Source organism: Eptatretus burgeri, chromosome 2 (genome assembly GCF_056783735.1).
Source record: "Eptatretus burgeri isolate ZD-2024b chromosome 2, Ebu_testis_v1, whole genome shotgun sequence".
NCBI classification, from domain to species: domain Eukaryota; kingdom Metazoa; phylum Chordata; class Myxini; order Myxiniformes; family Myxinidae; genus Eptatretus; species Eptatretus burgeri.
In genome coordinates this window covers 89,273,541-89,298,540 of record NC_140962.1, presented here as the reverse complement: position 1 = coordinate 89,298,540, position 25,000 = coordinate 89,273,541, and the positions used below count along the sequence as shown (strand labels likewise).

The 25,000-nt window shown below is 43.5% G+C and overlaps 2 protein-coding genes across 11 annotated transcripts in view; one reads left to right on the top strand and one right to left on the bottom strand.

The window, feature by feature from the left end:
* LOC147032530 (uncharacterized) overlaps positions 1-1,849 on the bottom strand; it is a 46,906-nt gene extending 45,057 nt beyond the window's left edge. Inside the window, exon 1 of the mRNA XM_085850707.1 lies at positions 1,727-1,849. Coding sequence (XP_085706833.1) covers positions 1,727-1,849 — 123 coding nt within the window. The remainder of the gene's footprint in view (positions 1-1,726) is intronic.
* Positions 1-25,000, top strand: part of LOC147032529 (neuronal cell adhesion molecule-like) — a 486,552-nt gene that overhangs the window by 209,785 nt on the left and 251,767 nt on the right. The gene's annotated exons all lie outside the window — the stretch shown is intronic.

The following is a 25,000-nucleotide window of genomic DNA, read 5'->3' as shown; positions in this document are numbered from 1 at the left end:
CATTATCAAGCAACTGGATCAAAAAAGATATGCCAAGACGTGGAAGTCCCAGGGCAATGGCTCCCACTCAGGACCGATACATTTGGATGACCCATCTATGCAATCAGTTTCAAACTGCTCAGAATACTTCAAGCACACACCATGAACCTTGCAGGATAAGTGTCAGGACACATCTCTGTGATGCAGGGATACGTGCTCCTCATTATTTTCAACGTCCAAGACTTGCACAGTGACACATGGGAGATGCAACTATGTGTGGAAGTTTGAAGTCATTTTTGGGGAGTGAAGAAGAGTTTTTTTGTTGTTGTTTGCATTTTTTTTTTTGGACAATGGAGGGGAAAAGGGTTAAGCTGAGGGATCAGAAATGAAAATACATTGGAGAAAACGAGCAAAAACGAAGCACATCGGGTGAATACAGAAGCAGAACCGACAAGTTGACTGCCGAGCCTGAGACGAGTAGGCCCGGACTTTAACAGGGACATAAATTCGACAATACAGCAAAACGAGGGATGATTTAGCAGGGAAAATTGGATGAAAACACAAATAGCAACGAAGGGATGATGAAAAAAATCTGGAAGTTCAGTGTGACTGAAGCAGTCTTATATACAGTACATCATCCTTATACACTTTAACAAGTTGGCGTTGAGTCACAGTTTAGGAGATGGAAGCTTTATTGATTACCATAGAATGCGGCATCAATCAGTATCTTCTTCACTCCGACACTCTCACATGCCATACCCCTCTCATGCTATATATCAAAATACAGTCGGGCCCCGGCATTCGCAGTCCCGCCATCGCAGAACCCACGTATTTGCAGACAACAAAATGCGACCTGTTTCTACATTCACATCCCTGTGCCTCGTATATTCGCGGTTTTTTTTAAATTTTTTTGAAGGTGCAAAAAAAATTTCCCACTAGCCACGAATAAACACAGTTATAAAACCATCTTCCATGAGCCATTCATAAACACAAATCATCTCCACCCAACCATCTACACAAGCCGCACGAATACACACAAAGCAGTTGCATGCTCATGGTTTTTCACAGGTGCAAAAATCATCCCCCACTTGCCGTGCGCATGACGTAGTTCAAAAACCATCTTTCGTGAGCCTTGCAGAAACACAAAGCAGCTTTACCCGACCGACCATCTACCACCAGCCACGTGAATAAACAGTTCTGAAACCATCAACAATGAGCAACGCATAAACACCCACCACCATTCCTCACAAACAATGGTCAAACTACCCACACATGCTCTGAATACCCACAACCACTGCATGGCTACTTATATGTAGCATGTTGTGGGTTTCATTCTTTCTACGCTAACTGTTCATCCGGCTGCCTTGACCTTCTGTGATTCCTCGCGTTCATGAACATTTATGCTCATCGTTCGATCATGGGTCCTAAGCGTACTAGTGATACAGGAGATGAGTCTGTTCCCATGACGCAGAAAAAAAAGTGATAAGATTGAGCCTTAAAGTGGAGCTGCTTGACCAATTACAAAGGGGTGGGAGTGCAGCATCTGTGGGCAGGTACTTTGTTGGGAACGAGTCTACTGTGCATTACATAAAGAATTATGAGAAGACGATTCACAGAAATGTCGCTGTGAGCGCAGTATCCAGCACCAAAGTGGTTACCCAAGTCAGGGATGTGCACATAATTTCAATGGAGAAGGCATTGAATGTGTGTGGAGAGGAGAGGTGAGGTCAGGTCGGGAAGCATGCACCAGAGCAGCGCATTGCTGTGCCCACTTTCTGCCAGGACTACAGGGGCATCCATATCCCAGGTAGATGCCTGGCCCATCCACATCTCTTGAGATGCTAATGAACATGCCAACCACGTACCTCATGGTTGGCCCATTGGCCTCCTCCACTCACGAGGCTCCCTCGCTGAGAGAATCTGGTGAGCAGAATCAGCATCAGGAAAATGAGTCGCATGTCCATACAGCCGCAGCTGACAATCACAAACTATGCAGGTAACAAATCTCATTTGAGTCTCTCTGAACAACCGCTCGTTGGACACAAAGTCCGACCAGTGATAGCCAAAGATTCTCCGAAGAGACCCGGTACCAAAGGAATTAGGTCTCCGTTTCTGATCCCTGGTCAGAGTCCAAGTCTCGCATCCATACAGCAAGGCTGGAAGCACCAAGGACCTCACGACTCAGACTTTCATCCTCCTGCACGGGTACCGACAGCACCACACCTCACGATCCATTGAATGCATGACTCTCCAGGCCTGACCCAGACGTCGACCAACCTCTGGCTTACAGCCAGCAGAGATATGAATATCACTGCCAAGGTCAGTGAATCTCTCTGTGACCTCAATATCCTCACCACAAACAGGTACAGACAAGATGGCAGCATCGAATATGTCATTGATAGCCCGGATCTTATTTTTGACTCGGGAAATCCGTAATCCCAGCAGCTCCAACTCCTCATTTAGTACCTTAAGAGCCCCCATAAGGATATCCAGAGTCTCCGCAAACATGACTGCATCGTCTGTGAAATCAAGGTCAGAGATCTTGGCATTCCCAAACAATGCACTGCAATTTGATCTCTCTGACATCCTCCACAGAATCCAGTCCATGCAAGTGCTGAAAAGTGTGGTGGCCTGTACACATCCCTGAGAAACTCCAGTAACAACTGTAAATACGTCAGAGATGGCATGACCACATCTCACAGCACTCTTAGTACAAGAGTGGAGTTCAGCCATCAGATTGATCAGTTTTGGTGGCACCCCACAATGACCAAGAATCCTCTCCAGAGGGCATCCTGATTCACTGAATCGAACGCTTTGCAGGGATCAACATATGTTGCAAACAGCCCGTGCTAAAACTCTCATCTGCATTCAGTGAGGACCAGAAGGAGGATAGGGTCAATTGTTGACCTCCTTGGTGTAAAGCCTGACTGCTCTGGGTGTTGGTGCTCAAGCAGATAGGGCCGAATCCTATCAATAATTATTTGAGCAAAGACCTTGCCCGGCACTGAGAGCAGCGTCATCCCTCAGAAGTTGTTGCAGTCCTGGCGATCACCCTTCACTTTCCTGAGAGGGGCAACATGGCCCCTTTTCCAGTCACTTGGGATGATGCCTGTGTTCCAGGCAGATCACAAAACTGCATGCAACGACACGAGTGCAGCATTTCCTCCAGCCTTGAGAAGTTCAGCATGGATGCCACAGATCCCAGGAGCTTTAACCCATTTCAACCGGCTCACCGCAGCCCGTGTTTCCACAAACGAAGGTGGATGACAGTTGATTGGATGGACAGCAATAGGGATAGTAAAACCCCTGACATCCAACTGAAAGGGTTTTGGATCAACCTGGCACAGCTGCTCAAAGTAACCAGCCCAGCGAGCCTTCACTTCGGACTCCTCTGTCAAGAGCCCACCACTCTCTGCTCTAACTGCAGCACACAGAGGGATTGGTTTGGAGGAACGCAATGCGCAAATTCCCTCGTCACCAAGATGAGAATCAATTGACCACAGGTGTTGCTCTACCCTCTCACAGATTCTTCGCACATGCGCATTCTTGTCCGCCCTCAGTGCAAGTGCAGATTTACACCTCAACTCCCTGAACAGCTCAGCTCTGCCATTAAGCCTAGCCCTACAACAATGGTCAATGGTATCCAGTGTCCCTTGAGAGACAAAATTCTTCTTTGCCCTGCGGTGAGCTCCAAGGCATCCATCAGCAACAACAAGGATGGTGGTCTTAAAGGCACTCCATAACTCTTCAGGATTTCCCAAAGCATTCAGACCCCTCAAATTCCCACTCAGCCTGTTTGCAAACTCCTCAGCTACTCTCTCATCCTTGAGCTTGCCAACATCTTAGGCTGGGATGGTACCATTCTCCCAGAATAAAACTGCAATGTCAGAGTTGCTTCAACAAGCCTGTGGTCGGTATTGAGGAACTGAGCACTCCGGTAGACCCTGAATTTCTGGATCATCATCCAGTTGCAATCAACAACTACATGGTCAATCTCTTTTGCCACATCACCAGCATTGGAATACTAAGTCCTGCGATGAGCGTGTGGGCATTGAAACCATGAACCAGTGACCCTAAGTCCATGACTACTTGCAAAGTCAAGGAACTTAGTGCTATTCTGGGTCACAGTTCCAGACCCATGGTGACCAACACACATCTCATAACCATCCCTATCTGTTCCAGTTGACACATTGAAATCCCCCAAGACTAGAAGAGTATCTCGCCGATGGCAATGATCAACCACAGACTCGAGCGTGGCATAGAATGCGTCCTTCACAATGAGACCACTCACCTCCATCAGAGCATATACAGCGACCAGGGAAATGACTCCCAGGGAGTGACAAATCCTTCATCTCATCAAGCACTCATTGATCAGTGTTACCACAATTATCATTGGAGTCTGCTTATTGGACACAGCTGCAGCAACTCCTTGGACATGGTAACCATCAGAGTGGCCAGACCAATAGTAGGTGTAACCACTCACCTTAATCTCGCCACTATCCTGTCGCCAAACCTCGGAGGTTGCTGCGATACCGATGTTCAAATGCTTGAGATCAGATGATAACAGAGACAGGTGATCATCCTCTATTTGGGACAGGACATTCCAGGCACCCATCCAAAGGGACCACCTCAGGTTAACCCAAGGAGACGGCCATCCGGTGGAAGACACCTCAGCAGCACAACGCCACACACCACCATAATCTGACCCAGTAAGTTTACCCCGTGCTTTTCCTCCTATCCTCAAGGAATGGGGGTCATGAAGGCTTTGCTCCTATCCTTTCAACTGCTGAGCTGCCCTTCACAGGCTGCAGCACAGGAGGTACTCCTACAGAGTGGGTTTTCAGTTTTCTTTGCATTTGTGGGTTTTGCGGAATGAAGTGTTTTGCAGTGGCCTGAGTGCAATTCCTGCCACCAACCTCCTAAAAAAATTAACCCAACTGCAGGAGGACACCCGCTAACACAAATGGCACGAGATATGGGTGGCTGTTGGCTCACAAGGAGCTCCTTTACCCCATTGACAGGTTTTGTTTTTAATCCTGCTTGGTGTCTATATCCGTACAGCCTCCTCACCAGGAATTCTGGTGGGAGAGACGGTTTAGTCGCTGACAACCTGACCATTAACCAGGTTCATACAGGTTTTCATGGTACCTGTAGCAAGTCACAGATCTAATCTGGCCTCACCTGACAATAAGGGATCATGATCAGAGAAACGTACTTTTAAGTGGACCAGGGATTCAGGAAAAGGCAAAGCACATTTACGATCATCTGGCTGGTGCGGGTGGTGCTGCAAGAACGAGCTATGCGGGTAAGAGTGATGTGGGTATGAGTGATGTAGGCACGAGTTCCTTCCAAGCCAGCAGGGGTTAGTTTTACCACTTCAAGAGCCGGTACAGTCTCCATAACGCAAAGCTCACAGGCGAGTGTTCCTCAGCAGACCACAAGGCATCTAGAATTTTCCCTGTTCAATTCACGCAGTTCTTTGAGGAGAAGGGGTATGTAGCGTAGCAGGTCTTGTCAATGCAGACTGGGCCAGCCTGTTCTGGAACAAAATACCCATGAGAACTTTCATCTCAAAGCGAGAGAGGACAGCGTCAGGCTTCAAGGCTGTGAAGGACCAGGTATCTTTTCTTCTTTGGATCAACACCAAAGGAGACTGCATGATCAAACCCATGAAGTTGTATCGTTCCTTAAACCCACATACTATCAAGGGCAAAAACAAAACAAAAAACTCTCCTGTATTTTGGAGGATCAACAGAAAGGCATGGGTAACAGCTACAATCTTTATGGATTGGTTCCACAATTGTTTCATCCCTCTTTTTTTCCCCACCTTTTGAACAAACTCCCACACTCTCTTCAATCCCACTCTTCCCTCCAGGTCTTCAAAACAGCTGTTCACCCCCACCTCTTATCTTCCCCCATTCAAAACCACGATCTTTTTCTACCCCCGCTAATCCATCCCAAACCCACCTCCTTCACATTCTCTGCTTTCCTTCCTGAAAGTCCCTGTCGTGTAAGGACCTGAAAGTCCCTGTTGCGTCCATCTTGTTTACCCTGTGTCCCCGCTTCACCCCTCTTCCTTCCGCAGATCTCCTCATGTCTCTGTTCCACAAAGTTTTTTCCTTCTCTCTCCCACCCCTCTTGTCTCCTGCTCCACTTGTTGTACGTTCTGTGTGTTCACTCTCATATGAGCCTTGACATTGTATACAAAAAAAAACAGAAAAATCCCTCAAGTGCACAGATACATGGCAGACAACAACCTCTCCTTCAAGGTTCTTCTGCTGGTAAACAAAGCTCCTGGCCACCCCAAACAGCAGAAGTTGGCTCGTGCCTCCATCTTTACACCTCACTGGAATATATTTACTCTGCACAAACTCCATATTTGCCACTAAAATACATACATTTGGAGCATGTGCCACAGCACAACGCTGTGTCCACTTTCCGCTGTTACTCCAGTGGCTTCCCTCTGGCCACCCCTCAGGCAGATGCCTGGCCCATCCCCATCTCTTAGGGAGAGGACATTCCAGGCAGCCACCTGAAGGAACCACCTCTAGTTAGCCCGAGGAGATCACCATCTAGTGAAGGACACTTCAGCACCGTTCCGCTACACCATTTAGCATGTCTTCGCATCGTGAAGTGTTTGTATGGTAGCCAGAGTGAAAATGCTGTCACCAACCTCCTCGGCAAGGGAAGCCACTGCAGGAAAATGTTCGCAGATGCAGTTGGGCACCAGATATGGATGGCCATTGGCTCACAAGGAGCTCCTCCACCCTTTTACAGGTTTTGTTATTAGTCCTGCTGAGTGTCAATATCCATACACCCTCCTCACCAGAAGGACCTGGTGGTGGAAGCCAGTTTAGTTGCCGACACTCTACCATGAACAGGTTAGTGCAGGCTTTACATGATACCTGTAGCAAGTCACAGATCTGATCTGGCCTGACCTGTCATTTTGGGTTGGGTGCCACCGTATCAACAGGACTGCTCTGTGCAGTCCAGCATGGCACAGTACAGAGCACCCATCATCAAGTCATGTCCCAACCAAAAGCCTCCATGTCGCTGGATTACAGGCGTATGCCACTACAACACACACCCCTAAAAGGTTTCCCATTTATCTGATGCTGATTGCTTTCCTGTTAGCTCATTCCAATCTACAGCACTCAACTCTCTCGTCATACCCTCAAAGTTTGCCTTCCTTAATGCAAACACTTGACTCTGTGATCTTGAGCTCTAACATTAACAGAATCCTTGTACAATTATGTTTCACTTACACATAAATGTTCTCCTTCCTTCACCTTCATCTTATGAGGATCATTGCTGAAAAAGAGGTCCAACACTGCAGTCCCCCCCCCCCCCTTGTGGGCCGATCTACAAATTGGCTTTAAAAGCAATCCAAGATTACATCTGAAAATTCCTCATCTGCTCTGACCTTTCCTTGTTCCTGTACACAATCTATCCCTGGTAAATTAGATCCCATAACATATGCTCTGCCCTTACCACATACCTTTCTAAAAATCTTAAGGAACCCTTTTTTCCTTCCCTTTCCTCACACCGATATCCCTGTTTAATGCGTCCAATGAGTATACTGTTACTGCTCTTACCATCCCTAATATCTCCACAAGGGGGTGTTGTCAGCCTGCCTTTCCTGAATGGAGAGTGGAGCACGTCATGGTGATGAATGGGATGTCAGAGCTCACATGTGATGATTGATTGAGCTTATCAGTGCTGATGAGATGTTGGTGATGCAGAGGCAAATTGAGGTGAACCAGACAATTGGAGACGGATCGTGATAGGAAGTGGAAATTGCGTGTGGCAAGATTGGCATCCCCAAAGTCAAAATATGTGAGAGGAGCCTCAACTTCAAACATATTGGGTGCTTTATGGAGTGAATAATGGGAGTTTCCTTCCAATGAACTTTTATGCAGGAGAAGCGATTCAGCCTATCACAAGCTACACTATTATTACCAACCGATGTTTGTTTGTCTGTGCTCTATCCTTTTAAAATAATGAGCGTCAAGTGAGGTATCAGCAATCAGCATGTACCATTTTTGTCTTTGGTATGACTCGGTCAGGGTTCAAACCACCAACCTCCTTCAAACCACCAACCTCCCAGACTCTGAGCAGATGCTCTAACCATTACACCACCGAGACTGGAAACAAGTTGTGGAGGCTTGAGTGAGGGTTAGCTTCTTGGACCTTCAATGAGTTATAGTAGTGGAACATTGCTCAGGGATCATAGCCTTTGTGATATGGCAGTAAGGCAGCTGGTGAGAGGAGATATGATTGTTGGTTTTGTGGATGCAGATATGGATAGAATTTGAAAGTGGGACTGGTCGCATTTTTCATGGCTGTTCAGTGGTTTGTTGACCGTCGATCACTGAACTCTTGAATTCTGATTTTTCTGACTTCGTCCTTTCCAAGTTTCTGAACTAAAAGAGTTTGCACATATCCACTGATGAAATTATTTTAATTCTTGTAGGCCTTCATTGCTTCCTTGGTGTGGATACTGACAATGTCCATTCAGAGAATAAAAATGTCCGCATAGGTGACATCAGCCCTATGCTTCATGTTGTCCCTGAATGAGTTCACATCGTGCTGACAGTGACACATATCCAGGTAAATAATTGTAACTTTGCTTCATGTCACTGACGACATGGACGATCTAATATATTGATGCAGGACAAGTTCTACGAATTATTTGCTTTATCCATCATTGATAGACAAATATCCAATGATTTAAATTGGAAAAATAATGAGAAAAGTGTCTGACCCAACACACTGTGGGAATGGATGTCTTTTAAGTGATATACGTGATGTAACCGAACACTAAACACAAATGTCAGCGAGTGGGACAGAACAAAGGGAATCCACACACCCGTAAAGCATTGGTTCATATATTTCTTTTGCCCCACAGATTTTTGCCCCATCGCAGGATAGTCCAGTCAAAATAAGGTTGGAGGTCACACTAATTGCAAGAAAAATGAAACCACTTTTATTTGTCTTCTTTAAGTACATGTAATAACATATTAAAAATTCCAAGAAGTTCCTGGTGTGGAACATAGATTTCTGGGGGTGTCCAAAATCTGGCATATATAAGGACCTGGTGAAATTAGGTCATAGGTTACAAACACTATAGTCCGGCAGATATGTGAAATATTCTGGTAGTTTTATGCCTTTGATGATACAAGCATGAAATTTGGTACACAGTTATAGCATACCCTTCGGAAACATTTTGGATATAGTGACATTCCAGATTACCCCTAGGGTCAAAATGGTGGCCATTTTACAAAATGGCTGCCACGAATAACAAATTCTGTCTACAAGGTCAGCAAAGTCATATGTGCTTGGTGCAAAACACAATGTAGTGAGTATAATATGATTATTATCAACTAGTATGCACATGCTTCATTATCTACTTCATATTTGACTAAAAAATGCATCTACGGTGGTCTATGAGGGACATAGATAACAGTTTACCATCGCAATAATGCATGGCTGGAACAAGAGCTCTGCAATATGATCATGCATGTGAATGTTACCTGAATATTGTTTCTGAAAATATAAATAGATCAAAATCAAATTTGGTGAAAGGAACTTAGACTCCATGAATATTTCCATTATTAATTACATACTGGTAGCTGGCATTGTCGCGATTAAATGCATAAATTTGCGAAATCGATATTGATGTACTCACTGTATTAATTTTCATGATTGCATAATAGAAATATTCAAACTACAATGGTGTGTTCATATTGATTTGGGTTTAACATGGTCCTGTCCAGCGCAAAGAAATAATGTATGGTGGCCTATTGGGGACATTGAGTGACAATCACCCAAGATCGCCATTGTGTATATATGCATCTCCTCTGGGCTGGGGTTCGTAGTTGAAAACATTTTATCGTCATCAAGACGAGGCATGTCGGCAACTGAGGCATGTCGGCAACTACTAAGGTGTGGCTGCAAATGATGGACGTCATCAAGACAGCAGTTGAGATTCTGAACCCTAGTGAGATCCCAGTCCTCACAGTCGATCAGCCACTGTACGCACTCGCCAAACAGATCCAGTGGAGATGGCCAGAAACACATGGAGAATATCACTTCGTCATCCTATTTGGTGGACTCCACTTTGAGATGGCTGCACTGAAAACTCTGGGTGATCTTCTGGATAGCAGTGGGTGGACAGGAGCTCTGGTGCAGGCAGGAGTTACTACAACTGGTACTGCTGATTCCTTCCTGAAGGCTGCCCATGTTACATGCACTCGGCGAGCTCACCAGGTCACAGCCAGTAGCCTCTATCTTCTCCTACAGAAAGCCTTCAGCCAAGGAGCAGATGAGGGACAGGATCTAGAAGACTGGTGTACTGAATGTGTGCAAGCCAGTCCGCAGTTCCACTTCTGGTGGATCATTCTACAGTTGGAACTCACTGTCCTAATCTACGTCAGATCAGTCCGTAAAGGGAACTTCCTGCTATACATTGATGCCCTGAGCAAGATTGTCCCCTGGTTCTTCGCCTTGGGTCATACCAACTACGCCAGGTGGATACCAGTTCACCTGCGCGACATGGTGACACTGGCGACCAAACATGCAAGTGTATACACGCAGTTTCTTGCCGGCAACTTCAGAGTAAAGAAGACCACTCATGCGTTTTCTGTGATGGCCATCGACCAAGCCCACGAGCAGAATAACGCATTAGTTAAGGAGTAGACAGAGAATCCCGCTGCATTACTCCGCTGGATGGTGTCTGGTCCAGAGATGGCCAGAGTGATCGCTGAGTTCCAGGCCACATCAGAGACCAAGAAGGCTGTTCACAAACACCACGAGCAGACCAAGCACACACAGGTAGCCTTTGCTAGAGATGTGCGTTCACTCACTCAAGTCATGGGGGAGATGGGCAACCCATTTTGTGATGACAGCAAGGATCTCCTGGTGCTAGACAGCAGAGACCTGGCAGACCCAGCAGTTATCAATGCTGTACGCCAAATCGAGAAGCTGGGACAAGAACCGCATGACTCCTATGTCCATGAGAGACTTATCAACCAGACAAAGCCCATCACCGACCCAATCAAGAGAAACAACCTCCCTCTCTTCAGCCGACCTCCAGTCAGAGAGAAGTCAAGAGCACAGCTGCAAGTTTCATCTCTGAAGAACGACTGCTCCCTGTTCTCCAGGTTGTTCATTGTGTCCCAGATACGTGATGGAGATCTTGATGAGTTATTCGCACATGAGAACCAAGCATGTCCCCCTGCACTGTCACACATGGGCAAGATGAGACTTGGAACAAAGTCTGATCTGGTTGGCTGCATAGAAGATCTGGTCCCTCCACAGGAGAATGCTGCTGCTGCTGCTAGTCCAGCAGTTGAAGTCATCATCCTTGATGGTGCAGCGATCATCAGTATGCTGCCACCTGGCACAGCAAAGACCTTCAACGAGTATGCATCAGAAGTATTCTTGCCATACATCACATCTCAGCTGCAGCATACGAGCAGGATGGATATTGTCTGGGATGAATACCTCACAGACAGTTTGAAGGCAGACACTAGGAAGAAGTGAGGCAAAGGCATCAGGAGACAAGTCGAGCCATCTAGTTCCATTCCTGGAAACTGGCAGACCTTTCTTCGCACAGATGAGAACAAGATGGAGTTGTTTGACTTCCTAGCCACCAGAGTAGCAACAACAGACACAGACAAACAAGTCATCAGCACCCACCACAAAGATGTGGTTTGTACGCAGGCTCGAGATGTTGCTGGTCTTGCCCCTTGTAGCCATGAAGAGGCTGACACAAGAATGCTACTCCATGCTGAAGACGCTGTGAGGCAGGGATACAGCAAAGTGTCGATCCGTACAGTAGACACTGATGTCGTGGTCCTTGCGGTGACAGCAGCTGGACGTCTGGACATTGATGAGCTCTGGGTTGCTTTTGGCACAGGAAAGAACTTCAGGTTCTTGGCAGCTCACGAGATGTCTGTGGCATTGGGACCTAACAAGTGTCGAGGTTTGCCATTCTTCCATGCCCTCACTGGATGCGACACCGTTTCAAGCTTCGGAGGCAGGGGGAAGAAAAAAGCATGGGAAACCTGGAAAGCCTGTGATGAGGTCATTGATGTCACTGCAGCATTCTGTGTCTTGGCTGCCACGCCAACTCCTTCAGCCGTAGATGACCACATGGATGCACTGGAGCGTTTTGTTGTTGTGCTCTGTGATCGCACCAGTAGCCAGGAACATGTCAATGAGTGTCGCAAGCATCTGTTCACCCAGAATGGCAGATCAATAGATGCTCTCCCACCAACTCGTGAAGCCCTGAAACAGCACATCAAGAGAGCTACCTACCAAGCCGGCTACTGTTGGGGCCAGATGATGGTGTCCACACCAGAGCTCCCATCGCCCAGTGACTGGGGGTGGGTTCACACCGATAATGGCTGGGACATATACTGGACAACCCTCCCAGAGGCAACTGAGGCATGTCAGCAACTACTAAGGTGTGGCTGCAAAAAGGGATGCAGAGGACAGTGCAAGTGTGTCAAGGCTGCACTCCAGTGCACAGCTCTATGTCACTGTGGTGGGGAGTGTACAAGAGAGTAGAACTGGGACAAGAGAGATCACAGATGATAATTATGTAACATGTACACATGTATCCATGCATCGTAGTAGACTCTGTTACCTGGATCTAGAGGTTCCACTGTATAATTTTGACTCTGTAAGTTGATGTCAGGATCAAACAGAAGCACTTCCTCTGAGTTCAAGAGTGTTAAATGAACAAGTCATTCCATGGTGCTTGATAACAGTTTTTTGAAGAGTTTGTTGTAGAAAACCGTCCAAAAGTGCAAAAATGCACCAAAAAATGGCCAAATAAATGGTTTATTCACACTTTGTCACCTTTATTTGCTATTTCTTATTTGCTAGAATCTATATTTAGTTAAATAAAACCACTGGTATGCTTCTTACATATAGTTGTATCCACATGTATCCTCCTTGTACAACACAAAATCGGCTATTTTGTAAAATGGCCGCCATTTTGGCTCTGGGAAGAATCTGGAATGTCCCTATATCCAAAAATCTTTGTAAGATACTGCCCTAGCAGTGTGCCAAATTTCATGCTTGTATCACTAAAGGCACATTTTTTTCACATATCTGCCGGACTACTAGGATAGGTCAAACTTCAATCATCTACGTTGAATTTTACTATTAATATTTATTGTTTAGGTCACATTTGATATTTAAATGTCCTTTAAACCATGCCCATGGTCAAACTGAGGACCATTCTGCCCCCCCCCCCCACTCCACACACGCACATAGGTAGGGCCTAATTTAGATAAGGATACCTTTTCCTTACTCGGCATTGTTGCAAACATTAAAAAGTATCATCAGTCGTCTTGTTACCTGGTCACTCATGTTCTCACATATATCTCTGCATTCCCCACATGCTGGATTACAGGGCAGTCCTTGTTGCCGACACCCACAGTGCTTGGTTTGGCAGCCAGATTTGCAGCGGCATCTAATTACTTTTCGCAGTTCCTCTGGTACGAAATCCAAGTCACTTGCCACTGGAAATAATGTTTCTCCTTGCACCCTCCAACCCTATGTCTCTGAATTAAGTTCTTCTCCTTTCCATGTCTGCACCTGATATACATGCAAGGAATGATACTTGGCAGCTGCCCGAGTTGGAGGTAGGGATTTTGGGTGTACCACTTGTTTTTTGGTGGCCAGAAGTTCAAGGTACTTTTGATGGCGAAGTATGTCCAAGTTCCTTGTGACCCTGGGATTTGCTTTGTATATGCACATCAGAGCTTTTTCACCTGCTTCTGCAATTCCTTCGTTTGATCTTCCCGGATCGTTGAAAACTTCAGCTGCCTTGACAAAAGATGGGCTGTTCTTTGCCAATGAAAGAACTACAGCTTTTCCATGACCAAACAACCTTGAAGTAGTATCACATCCGAGAACAGCATGAAGAAACAAGATGTTTCTGCAAACTTTCTCACCTCGAGTCTTTTGCAGCTTCTTGATATCAAGGTATCGGATGGGAGAACCTGCTTTAGCCTGGGGCTGGAAGTATATATTCTTGTGCTTCTTAGTTGTGTAATGGATAAGCAAAACCAGGAGATCTGTGTCGCTGCCAACCAGTATGGTCCGACCTTTCTTGGCCACTACCAGTGCCGTCTTCACTATCAAAAGATCAGCATCTCCTTTTGCATGATGAACATCACAGCCGGCCATTTCAAGATGCTTTCCAAGGAGATTTATGAAACGTTGTTTATTCTCTTTGTTTGACAGGAATTCATCCTTTTTCATTTGAAGAGGCATGTTTTCATGAAACTGAACTCCTTGGGCCTGCTTGGTACCAATGTGTCTTCTGTGAGTCCCATCCTTTGGAGTTGGACCACTCTGGTAACCATCAAACACTATGAACTGGGTTTCCATACATTTTGACATGAGCAACATAATTTTGGCAGATAGCATTGTATGTCTTCCCAGTTTCCCATGGTATCTTGTGCAGAAGAGCTCCACCATCAAGGACAAATTGGAATGTTGCAATCTCTATGTGCGTCTGTTCATCAGAAGGACCCCCAGCAAGGTCCCATCGAGCGTTAGCAAGCGCTGGCTTATTAGCTTTCAAGAGTTCGTTCCTTTTTTCAAACAGAGCAGGGGGATAGCCACAGAGTTCATAGCCAAATGCGTCCTGAATACTTTCCTTCTATGTGCTGACCATCACAAGCCTCTGAAACAGGAGAAGAGGATCAATGCAAAGAGAAGACCCTACAAAGTCAGGAAGCCGTTTTGGGGAGTAAAATGGGGGTAACTCGGGACAGGGGGGTTGTAGAGACCTACGGTTTTCTGCAATGCAATCTCCGAAGGATCCCCCACCATCGCCTCATTGCATGTCTCATCTCTCATAGTTTCGGATATAAAAAATAAGGGAAACGTGGCTTTCCGGCCGACCTGCAAACCACTGGCAATGGATGATCCAAGATGGTGGAATTGGCTTCAAGATCATAACGCCACACCGCCTCCATACTATTATTCCTCCAAGGTTTACACGATATTTTCCTGAGAGAACACCTCAGAAACCATGGGAATAGACACCAAGTTGAATGGAATAGGGGAAGAAATGGCCAAATTACACAGTATTTTTAATACCACATCCTTGCCTGAAAAATATTAAAAAGTCGCAATCATCCTAAAAACTCACCATGTTCCATACCTTCATTTACTTGGAATTTTTAGTCATTGATAAAGTAGAGCTAGAGGAACATAAAACAAGTGGTTTCATTTTTCTTGCAATTAGTGTGAGGTTTGCCCCCCATTTTGGCATATTTTGACTGGACTAGGATGTGATGTCACGGAAACTCTCCATTGGTGGAGGCCTGAGTTGCTCCAAAGCAGTTGTATGAATTTGAGCTTTTTTTGCATACATTGTCAAGGCTTGTATGAGAGCTAACACACAACACGGGGTGGGGGCATGAGACAAGAGGGGTGGAAGAGAGAAAGACAAAACAGTGGTGAACAGAGGCATTAGGAGATCTGTGGAAGGGAGAGGGATGGGGTGGGGTACATAGGGTAAACAAGATGGACAGTACAGGAACTTTCAGGAAGGAAAGCAGGGAATTTGAAGGAGGTGGGGTTGGGGTGGGTTAACGGGGGTATGAAAAGATTGTAGTTTTGGATGGCGAAAATGAGAGGTGGTAAAGAACAACTGTTTTGAAGGCCTGGAGGGAAGAATGGGATTGAAGAGAGTGTGGGGGTTTATTCCAAAGGCGGGGAAAAAGAGGAATGAAAGAGTGAAGGTGAGCAGTGATTTTGGTAAATTTACCAGAAGGGGGATGCTGGCACACCTTGAACGCCCTGCGGAAATATGGGGGAGCTGGACCACCTTGGAGAATTATGAGTACATGTAGCCTACCCAAGATACTGGAGTGCCAATTACCTTTTCAGACTGCAATCGATGCCTCTACAACAGTGGTAAAGCCTGCTGGCTCATCCTCTCACTCTCCTATTAAGATGGAGGAGGTTTCGTGAAAACAGAATTTTGGCTTGAAGGGGGAAAAAAGCCCTTCAGGGCAGAGATGGAGAAGAAGAGACTGACTACAATGAGTGTACTGTGGATGGCAGGGCTGGCGAACAGAAGAAGAGACTGACTACAATGAGTGTACTGTGGATGGCAGGGCTGGTGGTGTGCCATCGAGGTTGAATGGGCAAGTTTCATTCTTCTCCAAGAACCAGGAAGTAGCACACCATGGCAGTTGATTTTGGTACTATGGTGAATCCCAGGCAGTTGAGGCTGGGAGGAATACTTCTCTGACTGTGTGTGGAGACGATTCCTGTTCCACAGTGCATTCAGATGCCCAGTATATTGTGAATGTTAATGTCTGGAGAAAGGATAGCTGTTTACATCTGGGCTGCTTCAGACTGGAGTCTGGTGCATATGCATATTCTGGGGTTGAGCCCTTTCCCACATCATATTGGGATATCATCAGGATGGCATTTGGCTTCGCTCTTTCTGCTATTTGGCTTCGTTCTTTGTCGGGAGTTTGGAGCCCTCATAACTTATTATGGAGAGTGGTAATGCTGTTATGTTGAGACTTTGGGAAGCATACAACCTCTAAGCATTGATGAGGGACAAGGCATCTGTTGGGGCAGTAAGGGGCTGCTGCAAAATAAATTATTCCAGTGTGTTTATTTTATATACCGTTAAGACTTCCATATTTGTGACATGTGAACTAGGTTTTTTTTTTGTAATTTAGTAAGGATGGAGATTTTGTGCAATTGAAAATGTGGCCTGGTGTAGTGTGGCAATAGCTGTTTCTGTTTAGTTTGAGAATTTGTTTTTTTTCGCTTTTGGCCGGGTTTAATTTTTCTTTATAATAAATTATTCTATCCGCACATAATCCTCTACACTGATTCCCTCCTGAATATCACTCATTCCTGTCAACACCATCCAGTCTTTTGCTCAGATTGATACATCTATTTTATTTTTTCTGATCACACCGAGACACCAATTTCTCTCCTCATAAAACCATGTCTCTGTTATTGCAACTACATCATATTTGTCACGATCTTCTGAACCTTAAGGCTTCTCCATCTTATTATTCAGACTCCTGGCATTATTATGTAATTTTTTTGAAAGCACTCTCTTTCATGTATTTTTCTTTTCATATTTGCCCTGACCAATCATGTTTCAATCCAAATCCATTGGGACCATTCTCTGTTCAGAGCATTGGTGCTGCCAAAGCAGTCTCCTCCGCTCTTGGGCACAATCCTAGATGGGGCTCCACTCCGACGCAGGATACCAATCATGTTATTAGTTGCAGTTCCTCTGTTTTTAGCCACTCAAGGTGGCTATAAACATATATATATATATATATATATATATATATATATATATATATATATATATATATATATATATATATATATATATATATATATATAGAAAGACCCACCCACATGTCTCACCTCTGAGTGGAGGGAACAGCCAATTATTTCTCACCTAATCGATTACACCCAGGTGGCTAGAGTTATATAAATGATTGACCCCTCCCATGTTCCTGTAGCCAAAGTAGCTGCATAAAGCAACCCAAGAAGACTTATGCAAGGTAAGTGCTAAACACTGTTTCGAAACCTTCTCAGAGTTCCTCACCAACTATAAAGATGTTCACACAGTACATACATGACAATCCCAATGTTATACACTCCACTCAGTACCGGACACGTTTCATCACTTATTGGCGAATCATCAGTGATAGCATAAACAGCAATGCACACTAATGAGGCTCTCAAGCATGTACCATGTGCAAACATCAAAAGCATTCAATATACAAGTAAAAAAAAGACCCACCCACAGCACATGGTTCATGCATGAGAACCTCATTGGTCTACATTGCTGTCTACGCTATCGCTAATGATTCACCAATAAGTGATGAAACCGGTCCGGTAGCTGAGGGGAGTGTTTTGCATCGTGATTATCGTGTGTATACTGTGTGTGAATGTCTTTATAGTTGTTGAGGACCTCTGGGAAGGGTTCGAAACAGCGTTTAGCACTTGCCTTGCATTCGTCTTCTTGGGTTGCTTTATGCAGCTATTTGTATGGATCAGCATGGGAGGGGTCAATTATATATATATATATATATATATATATATATATATATATATATATATATATATATATATATATATATACATACATCTATATATACATCTATATATACATATATATTATATTATACATATATATATATATATGTATGTATATATATGTATATATATATATATATACATATATATATATATATATACATATATTTATATTATACATATATATGTATATGTATGTATGTATATATATATATATATATATATATATATATATATATATATATATATATATATATATATATATATATATATATATATATATATATATATATATATATATATATATATATATATATATATATATATATATATATATATATACATATTACATGTCGATACATGCACAGATGATAGATACATAGATTTGAGCATGTGTGTGTTCAAAATGTCACCTTCCTACTTCCCATCTTTATCAAGTCTCATAATAACATAAACAAATAGCTGACAAATACAGCTAACAAAGCCCTTTTGTAGATATCTCACGACAGAATGGGGAATTGAAGATGCAACTTTAAATGATAAAAATAATAAAATTGATGAATAGCGATTTAATAAAATGTGATTTCAAATATTTTTTGAAAGACGACACATGAGTGACAATTCATTTTTAGAGGAACATAATTCTTAAGGCATTGAGCATGAGATGGACTAGCACAGTCACCATGCAGTGGGTTTTATCCAGGTCTGAAATACAGTTTACACTGAATGAAGAGATAGAGGTGTTGTGGAATTGCATGAAAGTTTAGAAGGGAAAACTTTGTGACAAACTGTAAATATCACTGGAATTATGCTTCGTGAAGATTCTGGAGTTTTTAGAGTCCACCAGTGATATGGTTTCTATGGTACAGTCTGTAAAATCTTTCAAGGGACATTTATATGCTATGGTCTGTAATATCTAACACAATTTGCTATGACTCATGAAGTACAAGAGTGCCAAATCTTCAAACTTACAGAAAATGTTGACAAACATATTTTCTGAAAAATGTGATGTTTTGGGAAAAAGCGGATGTTACATCACTCAAACAATGTCAAAGATAATGTCAAAGATTGTGTTAACTACTTTGTCTCGAATTTTTTTTTTTTAGTATTTTGTCAAATGAAAAGGACATAAAGCTATTCATTGACTTGAAAGTTAGACCTGGACCACCTTTCTCTGTCAAGTAGGAGCAAAGTTATGTCGTCTGGAAATTTGCCAGGGTTCAACTTTGGAACCCAATTTTGATAACTCAGAGATCAAGAACATGCTTTCTGAATGACCTGAAATTTGGATCATGTATTTCAATCATTTTTCATCCAAATCGAATTGGATAATGTTTTTTTTTCACTTTTCATTAATTTGCTATGAAATGATCGGCATGCAGTGGTGCAATTGAAAAAAAATTGGGGTCAGGTGTGGAGTGGAAGGTTGGGAGTGTGGAAAGCCAGTGCCTATTCCAGTATAGTTCATCATTCTAAGAAAACTTAAAAAAAAATTAACGACCCAGTAAAATATTTTATCAAGCATTTCAGAGAAGAAAATATAATAACTGCAAACAAATTATGAAGAAAATTTGAATCTTCTTCGAAATGAGGCAGGCCCAGGCATGGCAGTGGACCTTGTGGAGATCTTTCCTTTTTGGGCTTCCTGCACGTACAATAATTTACAGTTGTAGCTGCTCTTTTTTTTTTTTTGGTGCTGTTCCTCCACAAACTTTAGATTATTGCAGAATGGTGTTATGTCTTCTTTGGATCCATATTTCAGATAGCTATAGCCAAGGGAAAACTCATGATTTTCTTAGAAGAACAGGGGTCTGCCACTAATGCCCCAACCCTCCTTTTATCACCAGCAAGAAGGGAAGGACCTTTGTTGGCAGAGCAGATGATAAGGTCCTCATAGAGACCTAGAATATAATTATTGTGCTGATGATAAGCACAGAAACTCCCACCATCACACTTCACACAAAGCTTCTTTGTTGTGCCTGTTTTAAATGTCACTTTTGGCTGCTTCACACAATTCAAATGCTACACATCAAAATGAATGCAGCCTTTTGAAAATGCAGCCAGATAACAGCTTCACACATAGTCAGGTCGGGTGTTTGGCTTTCAGTCTGGCAAAACAATTTTTTTTGACCTCACCTATTTGGGGTCGTAATTGATTCATAAATAATATATCAAAAGATTACCATTGCATTTTCTTTAGTATCACTTCTTATTGTATCTTTGTTCATGAATAATTTATGTTGCTTGATGTCAAAAGTTGTAATGAAATAATGACGATCGTTATTATTTTTAAAAGATTTATAAATCGTCCAATGGACATTATAATGTATTTTACTTGATTTGTGAGCAATGGATGTATTATGTATTAATATGCATATTTGTGACAGGCAAGCAAATGTGTTCTTTTGATATATATATATATATATATATATATATATATATATATATATATATATATATATATATATATATATGTATATATATATATATACACTGTATGTATATGTGTATACATGTATATGCACATGTCTCTGTATATGTGTATATGTACATGTGTATATATGTATATGTATAAGTGTATACATGTATATGCACATGTCTGTGTGTATATATGTATATGTGTATATATGTATATATTATGTGTATGTGTGTGTATATATGTATATGTATATGTGTGTACATGTATATGAGTGTATATGTATGTATGTATATATATATATATATATGTATATATATATATATATATATGTATATAGATATATGTGTATATATGTGCATATATGTATCTGCACATGTGTATATATGTGTATATATGTATCTGCACATGTGTATATATGTGTATGCGCATGTCTGTGTGTATATACACTGATGAGCGAAACCATTATGACCACTGACAGGTGAAGTGAATAACATTGATTATGTTGTTACAACGGCACCTGTCAAGGGGTGTGATATATTAGGCAGCAAGTGAACAGTCAGTTCTTGAATTTGATGTGTTGGATGCAAGAGAAATGTGCAGAAGTAAAGACCTGAGCAACTTTGACAAGGGCCAAATTGTGGGGACAAGGCTTGTGGGGGTGCTCCCGGTTAGCAGTGGTGAGTACCTACCGACAGTGGTCCGAGGAAGGCAAACCACAAACCGGCGACAGGGTGTGGGGGCGCCCAAGGCTCATCGATGCGTGAGGGCAACGAAGGCTATCCCGTCTGGTCCGAACTGACATAAGGTCTACTGTGGCACACGTCACAGAAAATTTTAATGGTGGTCATGGGAGGAATGTGTCACAATCCACAGTGCATCGCACCCTGCTAAGTATGGGGCTGGGAAGCCACAGACCGGTCAGAGCACCCATGATGACCCCTGTCCACCGTCGAAAGCACTCTCAATGGGCATGGGAGCATCGAAAATGGACCTTGGAGCAGTGGAAGAAGGTTGCCTGGTCCGATGAGTCCCGTTTTCTTTTAGATCACATGGATGGCCATGTGCGTGTGCACTGTTTACCTGGGGAAGTGATGGCACCAGGGTGCACTGTGGGAAGACGACAAGCCGGTGGAGGGATTGTGATGCTCTGGACAATGTTCTGCTGGGAAACCCTGGGTCCGGCCATTCATCTGGACGTCAATTTGACACGTGTCACCTACCTAAACATTGCAGCAGACCAGGTACACTCCTTCATGGCAATGGTATTCCCTGATGGCAGTTGCCTCATTCAGCAGGATAATGCATCCTGCCACACTGCACACATTTTTCCGGAATGGTTTGAGGAACATGATGAAGTGTTCACAGTGTTGCCCTGGCCTCCAAATTCTCCAGATCTCAATCCGATTGAGCATCTGTGGGATGTGCTGGACCGACAAATCCGATCTACGGCGGCTCCACCTCGCAACTTACAGGACTTGAAGGATCTGCTGCTAATGTTTTGGTGCCAGATACCACAGGACAACTTCAGGGGTCTTGTAGAGTCCATGCCTCGGCAGGTCGGTGCTGTTTTGGTGGCACATGGAGGACCAACAGCATATGAGACAGGTGGTCATAATGTTTTGGCTCATCAGTGTATGTATATATGTGTATGTCCATCTATGTATATATGTATATTTGTACATATCTATGTGTGTGTGTGTGTGTGTGTGTGTGTGTGTATATGTATACAGTATATGTATATGTGTATATATGTATATGTGTTTATATGTATGTATATGTGTGTATATATGGATATGGATATGTCTATTTGTGTATATATGTATATGTACAGTACATGTCCATATGTCTATGTACAGTATATATATATATATATATACATATATATATATATATATATATATATATATATATATATATATATATATATATATATATATATATATACAGTATATACCACGGATAACTCCACATCCCAGAGGGTTGTCAACCAACCACAGACGCTATCAAAAGCAATTACACTGAGCAGGGTCCTTACGTTTACAACCGCGTTATCTACTTATTGGTACAAAAACCAGAGCAAGGGTCGATGCCCTCAATGCACACCCGCTTATTTATTTTGGCTGAGCTGAACTGTGAGTATGCCTGGTGTTGGCTTAATGGTTAGGGTGGTTGGGTTGAGATCCTTGGATCCTGAGTTCAAATCCCACTTGGCAGTTGAATTAATACAAGGTGGGATTGATTCTGCCTGTTATCCTTCCGTGGTCGGCAAAATGAGTACCAGCTGGCTGGTATATTGTGTCGGAGTTGCGACCTATCCAGGATTGTGCCCAATAGTCAAGGAGACTGCTTCGGCAGCACCAACGCTCTGCACAGAGTATGGTCCTCATGGATGGATGGAACTGTGAGTGTAGCATTGCCTAATCGCAGAGCCATTCGGTAGTGAAAAACTCCCATATATCTATTTTGTACACACTATATCAAATCAATGAAAGAAAGGACACAAATGACCAGGTTTGGAAATGTAACTACTTATTTACACAACCAAGTAGTGATCATTAAAGCACATATTTAGAATCAACAAGACACAAAGAAAAGACCTACCCCTCACACGTATTCGTCTTATATAGATTTACTTATCCACCCAAAACATTGCACCATCACTTAACCGGGAAGAAAAGACAGGAGGAACAGAAAGAGGCAGCTCAGAGCATTGGTTCGACTTCTCACTTACTTCACACAACTAAGTGGGATTGTGTTTGGCCAAATATTGTAAAAGGGTTGGAGGAGTTGGGTGTTGGAGTGTCATTGTTGGGTAATAAGCATGTGGTGTGACTGTATATTCAGCTGTGCGACACCCCAGGTACTTCACCATCCCCCTTGGCTTGTATGCCACTCCCCTCCGGCTCCGGCACTATTCACTCCTGTGCCTCGTACCCCAGTGCAGCTGGGTCCAGCGTGACCCACACTCCAGCAGACAATCTCCTGAACAGGCAATTTGAGATGTACTCATGCCCCTGGTGCATCCACAACAGCCACAGCTGAGTCCTGCCTGGCCTTTTACATGCCATACCAGGCATGGCTTCGAGTGGGCAACTTCATGTAAGCATCTTTCCCATTGGTATGTGTTTGGTGGGGGCGGGTGCAGTGATGGGGCTGTGGAAAATCCCCCGTGTCATGATATTCAGACAGTGATGCGAGCCCACTCCCCACTCCTCACATGCACAGCAGCAAAGGAGTGCTCCTGCTCCCTCCCTCGCTTGCAAGCATTCCTTTGTACTGTGCATGTGTTTGAGAACCGTTGTCCCACGTGATGAATGTCGGAGTGTGGGAAGGAAGGATGGGGGAAGGTAATTCAGTGCCCATCCTGAGGATTAATTATTCTGACGGTGAAGGACTCTTTCGCTCGTACGGATTTTGATCGAGGTTGGTGGTGACTTGAAGACTAAAGAGTATGGGATGGACAGACGGATGAACAGATGGTTGTTTTTTAAGGAATAACCAAGTGAGTGGATCGAATGTACAGTCGGACCGAAGAACGAGAGTAAATTGACTGTGGGGTTGAAGGAAAGACTGACTGGGTGAATAAGGGGTTATTGAATTGAGTTTGGTGAAGCAGAAAGTTGGTGGATTGAGTAGATTAAAAGTGGCAAATGGTGAGACATCACACCGGGAATACATCGACTAACTTCACAATGCATTTCCCCCCCCCCCCCCCCACACACTCCTGGACACAGGGCAACTGACACACAAACTAAGAAATAACTGTCTGGGGAATTCCAATGTGTATATGAATGCTCTCCCAGGGTATATTTCCAAAACATTTCCAAAACCATAACAATCCAACATATAAAGAAGAATGATTGTTTGTGTGTTGTTTGTTTGTTTGTTCATTTATGCATTGGGACCCTGCAGGAACCAGTGCAACCCAACTTATCATGGGCTCCTCTTTCATCTGGAGGAAAGTTGAGGGCTATGTTTGGATTAAAAAAAAATTGAAAAATTAAAAAAACATTCAAATCAGATCATTGGCCTTCAGGCCTCGATAAGGTATTGTGCTCATACACTGCCTGCGCTTTTCCCTGGTAGCGATTGAGTAATATGTATTGTGAAGACCTTATGTTGAGGCTGGTGTGACTTATTGTCAACAACCCTTTTAATTATCATAGCTTTTACATGTAATGTGATGTTGATGTTGGCTTAGTGGTGAAGGTGGCTGCTTGGGACCTTCGAGTCCTGAGTTGAAGCCCCTGTTGACTGTTGAATTAATACCAAGTGGGGTTGACTCAGCCTGTCATCCTTCTGACGTTGGTGCAATGAGTACCAGTGTACTAAGGTAATAACCATTTGGCGGTATTCTGTGTCAGAATGGTGACCTGTCCATGACTGTACTCCTTGCCAACGAAACTGCCTCGGCAGCCCTTTGTGCCTTTATGGCATGAAAGGAATGGTATTATTATTATTATTATTTACATGTATGCCTGT